We start from the raw sequence: 12,506 nt of genomic DNA on the forward strand, positions 1-12,506 counted from the left end.
AAGTTACAGTGGCAAGGACAAACTTCCTTTAACAGGCAGAAACCTCCAGCAGGACCAGACTCATGTTAGACACACATCTACCGAGACCGAGTTGAGGTTAGCAGGACAAAAAGAGAGAGATGGACTTTATTTTTCTATTTTAGGTCTCAGTAGATGTGTGTCTAACATGAGTCTGGTCCTGCTGGAGGTTTCTGCCTGTTAAAGGAAGTTTGTCCTTGCCACTGTAACTTGCTAAATGCTGCAAAGTGCTCTGCTCATGGTGGATTAAGATGAGATCAGACTGAGTCCTGTCTGTAAGATGGGACTGGATCTTATCCTGTCTTGATGTTGGGTCTTTCTTAATAATAGAACATAGAGTACGGACCTGCCCTGTTTGGAAAGAGTCTGAGGATAACGTTTGTTGTGATTTGGCGCTATTGGAATAAAGATTGATTGATATTAAGGGCACTCCATTACAATCATAATTGGGGGCTTTTATTTTGAAGGATTTCTTGGCGATAGCATGTGCTTTTCGTCAGAGGAAGCTACATTTAGCAACCTGGTCTGTGTTTCTCCATAGATTGTGCTTTTGAGAGCTTTGTAGACGGTGAAGTTAGCCAAAACTGGACAATCCACAATGCTTGTTGTCTATTATTAATTACACATCAACCTTACAAAGCCTGATAGTACGGCCCTATTTTATCATACATGAACAAACAGTAGTCACACCAACATGAACGTTAGTGTTGAGGCAAAAGAAAACAGGAGCTTGGATACAGGTATACATCCACAGCGAGAGCACCGCTCAAACTGACTTCAAGGACAAAAACAAAAGCGCCATCTAGTGATGTTGCTACTCTAACTCAACAACACAGTGATCTAAAGGTGTATTCCATAGTTCCACCTGGTACACAGTGTAAAAAGGACTATTATCCTTCTTTTACACTGTAGTTATACTTTGAAATCAATCACCCTTGTGAGGAGCTGGGTAGATTGTAAAACTCCTCCATCCAGAAGCACAAGGGACACAAATTTAGTTTATGGTGTTAGGGTTATGGTATTTGCGGTTGCTCCTGCCCCACGAGTTGCAGCCATAGCCTGCTTATTTCATCCACCGTCGAGTCTCAGTTAAAACACACCTTCATACAGGTAGAAAAATGATGATGGAGATATTAATCCCTGCTGTGCTCTGCTCGAGTCAAACTGAGTCCAGCACATAGCCAATGTTAAAGGCCGACACAAAACAAGCAAGCAAACACATGTTTTAAGGGTTCTGTGAGACTACAATGTCTCTCAGTCTGTGTCCATGCTAAGAGTAAAGTCCTGATGTGTGTATTTGTGTGTGTATGTAAGGTTTGACGAGGCTACGTGTGAGTTTGTGATTGGCTGGGAGACTCGGTCTGCGTGTGCGGTGAAGCAGCGCGAGGTGGAGATGAAGAACGGGACGATACAGGTTCCTGACACGGGAGCCAACCTCAGTCTGGGAGCTCTTTACTTCAGGTGACCCAGAGAACACACTACACCTGCACACCTGAGGCTTTATACACGTCCTCATGCTTTACAAATAATAAAAGTGGAGAGAAGTTTGATTGGTTCATCTTTGTTTGACCCGTCCTCCTCCTCCTCCTCTCAGTCACCATCAGGCGTCTGGAGACATCCGCCCGAACGGTGACCGCTACATCTACCACATCCAGCTCTCCGGCATCACCAACAACTCCCTGACCAACTGTGTGGGCGCCAACATCTGCCAGGTCAAACTCAACGGGGCTTACAGACGCAAGATCGGCTCCTCCAGCACAGCAAAGTACTACATCAAAGGTAATCCGTCTCTCAGGTCAGGATCACATCTCTGACGAGGTTTGCACACGTCACATTAATCTCCATCCTGAACCTCTCTGCTCCGTCCTCAGGAGGAAACCTGGATGTGATTGTTCCCTCTGACTCTCAGTGCGGGCGTGAGAAAACAAAGATGGTGTCGTCCACCATCATGTTTCACTGCAGCCCGTCGGCGGGACTCGGCATCCCCGAGTTCATGCTGGAGACGGACGGGTGCCAGTACCTGTTCGTGTGGCACACCAACGCCGTGTGTGGACTCACGTAAGAGGAACACTTTAACATGTAGAGTTTAGATTTCTCTTTTTTTAAGGAGGCGTGTTGAATCTGTATCACATTTCCTGTTTCATATTCAGCCTCAGCAGATGTGTGTCTAACATGAGTCTGGTCCTGCTCAAGGCTTCTGCCTGTTAAAGGAAGTTTGACCTTACCCTATGTTTCTTAAAGAGCTCATAGTGCCCTATTACCCCTCTAGAACACTACACTCTCTAAAAGTAGTATGGGAGGTAGAGCCTTCAGTTATTAGGCCCCTCTCCTTTGGAATCATCTACCAGGCAGAGTCCGGGAGGCAGACACCCTCTCTACTTTTAAGAGTAGGCTTCAAACTTTCCTTTTTGATAAAGCTTATAGTTAGAGCTGGATCAGGCTTGGACCAGCTCTTAGTTATGCTGCTATAGGCTTAGACTGACACACTGGGATCCTGTCTCTCTCCTCTCTCTCTTCCTGTCCCATCAAAGTTACTAACCATAGACCTTTCTGGAGTCCCTGAGCTCCCTTGTCTCGTAGGTTCCTATGGATCTCTGCTGCTGTGGACGTGCCAGACTCCAGCTGCTACAACTACTACTATCCGTCCCCCCTGCTATCATCTCTCTCTCTCTTCATCTCCCTCTATCCCTCTCTCCAACACGGTCTCAGCAGATATGTGTCTAACATGAGTCTGGTCCTGCTCGAGGTTTCTGCCTGTTAAAGGAAGTTTGTCCTTACCACACATATCTTAAAGAGCCCATAGTGCATTATAACCCCTCTAGAACACTACGCTCCCAACATGCTGGCCTGCTCGTCGTATCTTAAGTCTCTAAAAGTAGTATGGGAGGTAGAACCTTCAGTTATCAGGCCCCTCTCCTTTGGAATCATCTACCAGTCAGGGTCCGGGAGGCAGAAAACTTCTCTACTCTTAAGAATAGGCTTCTCTCCTCTCTCTCTCCCTGTCCCATTAAAGTTACTAACCGTAGACCTTTCTGGAGTCCCTGAGCTCCCTTGTCTTGTAGGTTCCTGCTGCTGTGGACGTGCCAGACTCCAGCTGCTACAACTACTACTATCCGTCTCATCACTATCATCTCTCTCTCTCTCTTCATCTCCCTCTATCCCTCTCTCCAACACGGTCTCAGCAGATGTGTGTCTAACATGAGTCTGGTCCTGCTGGAGGTTTCTACCTGTTTCAGGAAGTTGAGTCCGGATGTGAAGAGCAGATTTGTAAGTCGTCTCTCTCTCTGTGTCACCTTTCAGGACTGTTGACCAGTCGTACGACGATGACGGCAGCGAGGCTCCAATTCTCTCAAGGCGGACTCAGGCGATGGGGGTGATGCTGACGCTCCTGCTGGTGGGTCTCGCGGTGTGTCTGCTCGGGCTTCTGCTGCACAAGAGAGAGAGAAGGTGAAGCATTAAACTAATTCAGATTAAGTTAAAGATGTTAGCAGAAGCTTCTGTTGGATTCTCATGAACTCCTGTCTGCACGTTTCTCAGAGAGCTGGTGATCCAGAAGGTGGCGGGCTGCTGCAGGAGAGGAAACCAGGTCTCCTATAAGTACTCAAAGGTAGGATTATCCAGTCTTCATGTGTTCAGAAACTCAGATTGAAGTGTGTTTGAGGTAAAGTCCACGCCTTCTCCCTCAGAGAGACGATCTTTAAGTATTTGGTTACTTTGCAACTCTTTAGTTCATGTTCACATGCAGATAACACACCTGCAGTCTTGTTCCTGCACATGTTATCGTCATATAACATGTTTTATCACACAAAACTCTGGTGATTACACAACTCAGACTGACTCATGCCAACAACAGGAACACTGATAATGATTATGTTACTGTTTTTGAAGTCACTTCTTCATGCACTTCTTTGGAAAACACGAAAACAACCACAGATTTTGAATACTTTTAAGACTTTTCTGCAGCAAAGAATACAAATACAGGAAGTGTTATTCAAAATAAAGCTCATTGAAGTGTCATCTAACGGGCTCAGGTCACATTTATTCATGTGTTTTGGGAGTGCCTGGTACAACGTGTAGTGTTTAGCGGTACAGTGTGCAGTATTTAAAGGTACAGTGTCTGGTATTTAAAGGTACAGTGTGTAGTATTTAAAGGTACAGTGTGTAGTACTTAATGGTACAGTGTGTAGTATTTAAAGGTACAGTGTGTTGTATTCAAAGGTACAGTGTGTCGTATTTAAAGGTACAGTGTCTAGTATTTAAAGGCCCAGTGTGTAGTATTTAAAGGTACAGTGTGTTGTATTTAAAGGTAGAGTGTGTAGTATTTAAAGGTACAGTGTCTAGTATTTAAAGGTACAGTGTGTAGTATTTAAAGGTGCAGTGTCTAGTATTTAAAGGTACAGTGTGTAGTATTTAAAGGTGCAGTGTCTAGTATTTAAAGGTACAGTGTGTAGTATTTAAAGGTACAGTGTCTAGTATTTAAAGGTACAGTGTGTAGTATTTAAAGGTGCAGTGTGTAGTATTTCAAGGTACAGTGCGTTGTATTTAAAGGTACAGTGTGTTGTATTCAAAGGTACAGTGTCTATTATTTAAAGGTACAGTGTGTAGTATTTAAAGGTACAGTGTGTTGTATTCAAAGGTACAGTGTCTATTATTTAAAGGTACAGTGTGTAGTATTTAAAGGTACAGTGTGTTGTATTCAAAGGTACAGTGTCTAGTATTTAAAGGTGCAGTGTGTAGTATTTAAAGGTACAGTGTCTATTATTTAAAGGTACAGTGTCTAGTATTTAAAGGTGCAGTGTGTAGTATTTAAAGGTACAGTGTCTATTATTTAAAGGTACAGTGTCTAGTATTTAAAGGTGCAGTGTGTAGTATTTAAAGGTACAGTGTCTAGTAAGTAAAGGTACAGTGTGTAGTATTTAAAGGTACAGTGTGTAGTATTTAAAGGTACAGTGTGTAGTATTTAAATGTACAGTGTGTAGTATTCAAAGGTACAGTGTGTAGTATTTAAAGGTACATTGTATTCAGTGTGTAGTATTTAAAGGTGCAGTGTGTAGTATTTAAAGGTACATTGTATTCAGTGTGTAGTATTTAAAGGTACAGTGTGTAGTATTTAAAGGTACATTGTATTCAGTGTGTAGTATTTAAAGGTACAGTGTGTATTATTTAAGGTGAGGTTTTTGAGAAGGACAGTCAATGAAAAACGATTTTTTTTTGCTTTTGATTATTTATTGTTTCCAAAGATATAGAGAACATTCCTGGTATTTAAAGCTGAAGTATATGCAGTATTGTACCTTCACAGTTTGGTGTTGCTGCTTTCACCTGATTGAAATAACTGGATTGTTTCCCCCAGGTCAACATGGACGAGGAAGGAGGTGACGAGGAGATGGAGTGGCTGATGGAGGAGCTAGAGGCCCCTCCCTCATCGTCCTCCTCGTCCTCTCACAGGGGCAAGAGCAACCACGGCAACGGCCACATCAAGACCAAGACGGTGAACACGGACGGACTGCGCTCGTTCTCTCTGGACGAGCAGGACGACGACGACAGCGAGGACGAGGTGCTGAGCGTCCCCGGGGTTCGAGTGCTGAAATCCTCCGGGCTCTCAAGGCCCTCCACCGTCCATCGCAGCGCCTTCCTTCAGGTATCAGATATTCAAGAACAGATACAAACCTAGGCAGGGAGGAAAAACTCAGACAGAAACGGAAAGGGAGTGCAAAATATCTAACAATAAGAATAACTGGTAAATGTCCTTAAATGCATCACGGCCACAGAAATCTCTGAACAGTTTCGTCCGACGTGGATGCTAACGTGAACCGGGTTGTATTTTGGCTGCAAAACTTTCCAGTTGCTTCCTCCTATTTGGGGTCAGGTTTTCCACCACATGTGCATTTTATTTGCACAGGTTCTTCTGGAGCGCTCGCCATATTTGAGTTGGAGTTTTTCCACCTCTGCATCTGTTACCTCTTTTCGACCAATGTGAACCGGGTTGTATTTCCGGGCTGGTGCTCACGCTGGTTCGGAGCAGGTTGAACTCGCGAACCAACACGGCACCCGTTTGTTTTTCCACCCGCTCGAGCCCGTGGAAGAGGCACGCCATCACGTCACATTTATGTGACCGCTTTCCCCAGCAGCACCAGCGTGAACTTTCCCTCACAACAACAACGATGGTGGACAACGGCAGCCTGTCTCCTGAGTGACCCCCGCTTTGCCTTGGAATCCATTAGTCTTTTTAATTTTTTCTCTGCCAGACAATGGCGGAAACACGTCTGGTTTGTGTTTTTGATCACGGCAACCCCGCCCCTCGCCCTTGACGTAAGCGGTTTGAGGTTCTAGACCAGCAAAGAGTTGGAGCTGTTCTGGAACCGGTTTTCCCGGCCAGGGGCCGGTTCACTCGCAGTCGAAACAGGAAAAAACGGTTCTCCGAACCGGCCATGAAACTGTCTCAAAGACAAACAAGTTTCCACCATTTTCCTGCTGCGAAAAAATAACAAAGACGAGTAGCACAGAAGTTTTGGTAAAGTTGGATTAGTTCTCTTCGGGACCTCATGATTAAGAAAAGCCAGGAGCAACCCAAGCAAGCATGCTACGTTGTCCGCCATCGTTGTTATTGCGAGGGAACGTTCACGCTAGCGCTGCTCGGATAAGCGTTCACGTAGAAGTGATGTCATGAAGTGGCTTTTCCACAGACTTTAGCCACTGGAAATACAAACTGGTGCCGAGTTGGTTCGCAAGGTGGAACCGGCTCCGAACCAGTGCAAGCACCAGCCTTGAACTGGGACCAAGGTCGCGTTGGTTGAAAGGGATCTAACACAACCTCAGTATTTGCAAACCTGTGAGAGATAACAGGGGTGTAGTGGCTGTGACTGAGAGCAGAGCAGAGTGACACACGCTATTAAATCCTGCTGTTCATATCTGCCCACAAAAGTTAACATCTGTCTTTTCTTCCCAGGAGGAGAGCGATGAAGACCTGGTCGGCCTCCTGGAAGAGTCCGACAGAAAGCGGAAGAGCAGCAAACCCCGCCCCTCAGGCCTCAACCAGGCTAACAACACGGCAGCCAACAGGAAACGGGACGAGGACGACAGTGACGAGGACCTCCTCAGGGTGTGATGTCACTTCCCCTCCCCTCCCCTTCTTCCTCATCCATCCAGTCTGAACTCTTCTCTCTCAGTGAATGTCTCCATGAAAGCAGCAGCAGCAGCGACGAGAAGCCGACAACACTCTGAAAGCAGAAACCTTTTTCCTCTCTTCTGGGATTATTTTTGGTTGGACTGCACCTTTTACTCGACCTTCTCAGACTCTATCCAGTCCACTGTCTACAGACTGTCGATGTTAGCACATGGGTTCTTATTTATTGATAGCTGATTATTTAAATTCTTTCTATTTTTGCATTTTTCTGTTTAAAGATTTAAACTTTCGCTTCCCAGGAGCCGCTTTGCTCTGGTCTGGTTTCTGGGACGCGGTCCTGACAGGCCTGCGGGGGGCGCCACGCAGTGAGGCGTGTGATTAATTTAAACCTTTGTTTTCTTCTGGAAGCTGTGCCATTGCTTTAGCACTTTATTGTAGCATCATTAGCTGAGCTCACACTGTCCTCATGCCTCACTGCAGAGAGAATAAGAAGGAAAGCTTCTGTTGTTGTTTATTTGTTTGTTGAATCGCCCTCCAGCCTGTCAGGACGGCGTTTTCTAACTTCTCCAAGTCAAAGCGGCTCCGTCAGGAAGCAGTTTGTCAACGTTTGGAGTGAAACGATCGGCTATTTAAGAGAGTAACGGGGTGCTGGTTCGGTCCGAGGCGGTGAAGGTGTCGCTCGTGTTTGTTTCTAAAGGGAATGAAGACAGCCATTTGTCTTTTCTTGCTGTTTACAGTCGCTTCAAGAGCAGATCCTCCTCTTTACCCCCCCCCCCCCCACCCCCCCTGGAGGAGAGAGCGGGATGCCTTCCTGACGATGAATTTATACCTTCATCAGGTGATTTGTGTCTTGTTTTGATCAGAGACGTTGTACATAGGCGATAATGTTCTATATATTGTTTATGTCTGTTGTCTCCAGCGGTGACTCGCTCACCTGTGTTTGTTTTTATGATTATTTATGTCCGAGCTGATCGTGCGTACGAATCTCTGTTCTGTGTGAAAAGAGAGGTGGCCTTAGGTGTGAATGGAAGACGAGGACAGAGGTTGAAAGTTGTTAGTGTAGGTTGTTTCCCCGTCAAAGCCATATCTCTCCTGCTCCCTGATGAAGGGGCTTTCTCTCTCCTGCTTACACGCTCTCATAAACATTATCAATCTGTTCTTTTGATGCATCCACTCTCAGTAACGCCCTGTTTTTTTTTTGCCAAATTCAAGTTTCACAAACTCTCTGCGTGATCAGGATGTTTTTCTCTCCAGGTGAATGAAAGGTGTTCAAGATATTTGATCATGTTTACACTCTTCTCTTTAAAGAAATCAAACTGAATCCAGTGTTTCCACGAGTATTTGAGTCCCGGCCAAAGACGACAGTGTAACCACTGTTTTTGTATTTCAGCGCAGGTATTCACCAACTCAGAAGTAGTTTTGCCAACATGTCGCTCTCCCTCTTTGGAGAGTCAAAATAAATCAATCTTTGTGGCTTTAACTTGACTTAATGCTCGGGTTTATGTGTTCAATGCGTGCAAAGATGTCTTTCTTTCTTTGAATCTTTATCCATCTCAACCGCACGGCATCAGAGAGCAGTATAAAGTTTCCATCCTGTCTCTAAAGCCTGGTTTATACGTCTGCCTCAACCCTACGACACAGCCGTGAGCACTTTGATGTGTCCGTGTCGTGCAGCAGTACTCCGCCGAACCACTAGAGGGCAGTGTGGTCTCTCTGATAGTCGCTACGATCTCTGTTTACTTTTCCACAGCGATTCAGAGCGTGTTCAGTTAATCTTCAGCTGATACATGTTGCTGCTTATCATACAGACATGATTACATGACGAATAGAGAGGAGGAGATGAAATACACGGGGATCCAGGAAGTGCTGTAGATGCAGGAAATACAAGCTGCCAAGCGGACCAATCACAGGGCTTGCAGTCCACGTTGATTCCAAGTGTAGTTACATTTGGGAGGAGGTGCACATACGTAACACGGGACTTCCACCAGATCCGTCTCCGGTCCGCTGCGGTCCGGCTCCATGCTCTCTCGTCCGTCAACACCCACCGGTTGCGTTTTTGGAACGCAGCACGGAGCAGGACCGCCAGACAGCTGGAGTCATGTGACCGAGGTTTTCCCACGCTAATCACTGAATCAAGGATCCTCCTCCTCCTCCTCTCCTCATCCATGTTGTCTTTCTGGTCCTCTGAAAACCTCTGACCTGTTGACTCCAGGCCTGGTCTCCACTCATCATGACTTTGGTTTGTTGTTGTAGTTAAGTGAAATACGATCTGGTGATAACACAGAGTGTTTTATTCTGAAAATTAACCGGATGTTTTCATTTTGTTTTGGTGAAACCTGACTTCCTGTCCCGCTCCATCTGCTCTGTTGAGATTGATGCGTCGTGCTCCGGCATCCGGCAAATAATAGAAGTCTTGCGTATCAGATCCGTTGCCTTCCGATCTGCCAGATCAGAGACGCAGCCAGAATGTGACAGAGTGGATCCAGTGGAAGTTAACACATTGACTCGAATAGAAACCTATCAGATCCGGTGCTGTGACGGATCGGAGACGTACCGGACACGGATCTGGTGGAATTTGGCCTTAAGCTTCTGCGTAGGTACGGGAGCTAAGCGGACGATTCAACGCAGAAGTATAAACCAGGCTTTAGGCGTCATCATTTTCTCCAATGACTGACGTAGATATTCAGCATTCATCTGCAGCGAACCCAAACACAGGCGCTAGTATTCAGTATAAAAAAGCATCCAATCTTACCACTGATGATCTTAGTTTACTCTGGAGGCCATGAAGAGGCTGAAATCAAAAAACTCCTCACAGTGCCTTTAAAAAGACGATATAGAAATCATATGTTAAAACGGCGTCAGTATTGATTTCAGCGCCAACTTAAAACTCCTCTCAGCACATTCTGACATTCTGCAGACATCATTAATCAAACTATTGATCAAACAAGAGCCTGGGTATCTATTTCACTTTACAGTAGAAGTTAAGTGAGACTCTTTGAAGGTGTTCTCACCTCCCCAAACACTTTAAGTGAATGTACTCTCACAGGAGAGAAACTTTCTTCTTCTTTTTTATCGTTTTTGATTTGCAGTCGAAAATATTTATGAGTGAATGTGCGTTCGTTTGATTCGGCGCGAAAGGGAACAGACGACGGAATCACTTCTCAGAGTTTAGGTGTTAAATATAAACGATGATGTCATGGGTAAGATATCCTCTCAATCAATCAATCAAAAATGTTAAAGATTCAGGAAGTTTCTAAAGCTTTGTACGTAAAAAATGTAAAGAAGCTTTTGTAGAATGTTGATAAAAAAAACATGATCTGGTGTTTACACTGGAGACGTCAGGGTTTAAAATCTGAGTTATTCTGTTATACTTTGAAAGAAAGGCAGCATCACTTCCCAACTTACTCTCCGTGTGATCACTTCAAACATCACTGACTTGAGTTGAACTCTTCGGAGGACAATTTCTTGCAATTTTTCGCTAAATTTCTCGACTTCACGAATGTCAAAAAGCAGAAAAATGTCCTCTTTCTCATGAATCTCTCTGCTCATGTGACTTTAAAAGGTTCCCCGCGGAATGACCGCTTCATTAAGCTACTAATCTCAAATATCGACTGTACGAAATGATGGACGACGTGCTTCGGCATCCTCCCTGTGAACAAAAGTGAAGCCAAAACATCTTGAGCAGACACCATGCACTGGTTACATCGATTTGAGATCAATTAATGGAGCCGGGATGTTGACTTCCTGCCCTTTACGCTAACGAAAACACACGTTATTTGCCGATAAACGTTAAAGCCCCCTCCGGTCGGTACGATCAAAACAACACGAATCAGAAAAATGGACACAAGCACGATAATAACTCGCTATCATGACGGAAAGGATGTTTGAGAACGACGTGTTTTGATTTTGAAGATTAAACCATGTCCCATCTGTCAACATGGAGGAGGCGGGGTTTATGAGCTGTACTGCAGCAAGCCAGTAGAGGGAGCTCTGAATGTTTCGGCTTCACTTTTAGGCACCTGTTATGTAATGTCATCCATCCTTTAACCGTCTATAATCTCAAACTATGACTTGTTTAAGACAAATGTACCGTGGGGAGGTTAAAGACGGAGGTGATGGCGTTAAAACACACGACAGGTTAATTAAATTAGCTATCATTGTTTGTTTTTTTTGCTCTCACAGCTCTTTAATTGTAATCCCAGATGTTAATTGAGGGTGTTTGATTGGGTATAAAAGCATCAACCTGTGTTTTGAAGATGTAGCAGCTCCACTCATCACAGAGAGACCGTTTCGTACACGAAGCCCTTTTCCCATCTTTGCATTTCATCGCCGAAGTCTTCGTGACTTATCTGCATGGTACGGTCCTGACCTCTTCCTTTTCTATCTCATTATGGACGAACGCTCTTGTGCTTTTTTTTCTTTGTCCACACTCGAGCAGAGATTGTGACACTCGGTGATACTAAACCCGGAGTCTGAGATCGGGACGGGCGGACAAACAAACTCGGGAAGCACAAGAGATTTTCTGTGATGACTCGGCGGTACGGTGGGAGAGCGTTCTTTTGTTTTGAGTTGGTGTAAGTTTCGTTGTCCGGTTTTGTTTTTCAGCTCTTTGCCTGTTTTCCTATTTAAGAAAGACATTGATGTAAAAAATATTGCATTATTTGAATAAATAAGATCTGCTGTTTATCTCTGCTGTTGTTCTCTGACTCATCAGACAGGAAATGGAAGAACTGAAGACCTGAGACTTAATCTGATTTATCTTAAGTGACTTGAACCCCACCAGATCCAGCTTCTTGATTTCTCATCTGTCAAAACCCACCCAATCACATCAAATGTTCTCCTCAGACTCTTTCCAAACAGAGCAGGTCTACCCCGTACTCTATGTTCTATTATTAACAAAGACCCAACATCAAGACCGGATAAGATCCAGTCCCATCTTACCGACAGGACTCAGTCTGATCTCATCTTAATCCACCATGAGCAGAGCACTTTGCAGCATTTAGCAAGTTACAGTGGCAAGGACAAACTTCCTTTAACAGGCAGAAACCTCCAGCAGGACCAGACTCATGTTAGACACACATCTGCTGAGACCGAGTTGGAGAGAGGGATAGAGGGAGATGAACAGAGAGAGAGAGATGATAGTGGAGAGACGGATAGTAGTAGTTGTAGCAGCTGGAGTCTGGCACGTCTACAGCAGCAGGAACCTACGAGACAAGGGAGCTCAGGGACTCCAGAAAGGTCTAAGAAAAGAGAAAATTGAGGGAGACCAGAAGAAAGAAAAGGAGTAGAATAAATGGTAAAAGAATGACAGAAGGAAAGGACGGGATAGGAAAAGGAGACATAAAGGATGAAGAAACATGAAAAG

General features: G+C 44.8%; 1 protein-coding gene across 1 annotated transcript in view; it reads left to right on the plus strand.

The window, feature by feature from the left end:
* Window positions 1-11,827, plus strand: part of igf2r (insulin-like growth factor 2 receptor) — a 49,956-nt gene extending 38,129 nt beyond the window's left edge. The window contains exons 44-50 of the mRNA XM_034700101.1: window positions 1,333-1,479; window positions 1,613-1,797; window positions 1,890-2,076; window positions 3,319-3,465; window positions 3,556-3,625; window positions 5,369-5,656; window positions 6,965-11,827. Coding sequence (XP_034555992.1) covers window positions 1,333-1,479; window positions 1,613-1,797; window positions 1,890-2,076; window positions 3,319-3,465; window positions 3,556-3,625; window positions 5,369-5,656; window positions 6,965-7,123 — 1,183 coding nt within the window. The 3' untranslated portion in view covers window positions 7,124-11,827. The remainder of the gene's footprint in view (window positions 1-1,332; window positions 1,480-1,612; window positions 1,798-1,889; window positions 2,077-3,318; window positions 3,466-3,555; window positions 3,626-5,368; window positions 5,657-6,964) is intronic.
* The last annotated feature ends 679 nt before the right edge of the window (window positions 11,828-12,506 follow it).

Source organism: Notolabrus celidotus, chromosome 13 (genome assembly GCF_009762535.1).
Source record: "Notolabrus celidotus isolate fNotCel1 chromosome 13, fNotCel1.pri, whole genome shotgun sequence".
Classification (NCBI taxonomy): Eukaryota; Metazoa; Chordata; class Actinopteri; order Labriformes; family Labridae; genus Notolabrus; species Notolabrus celidotus.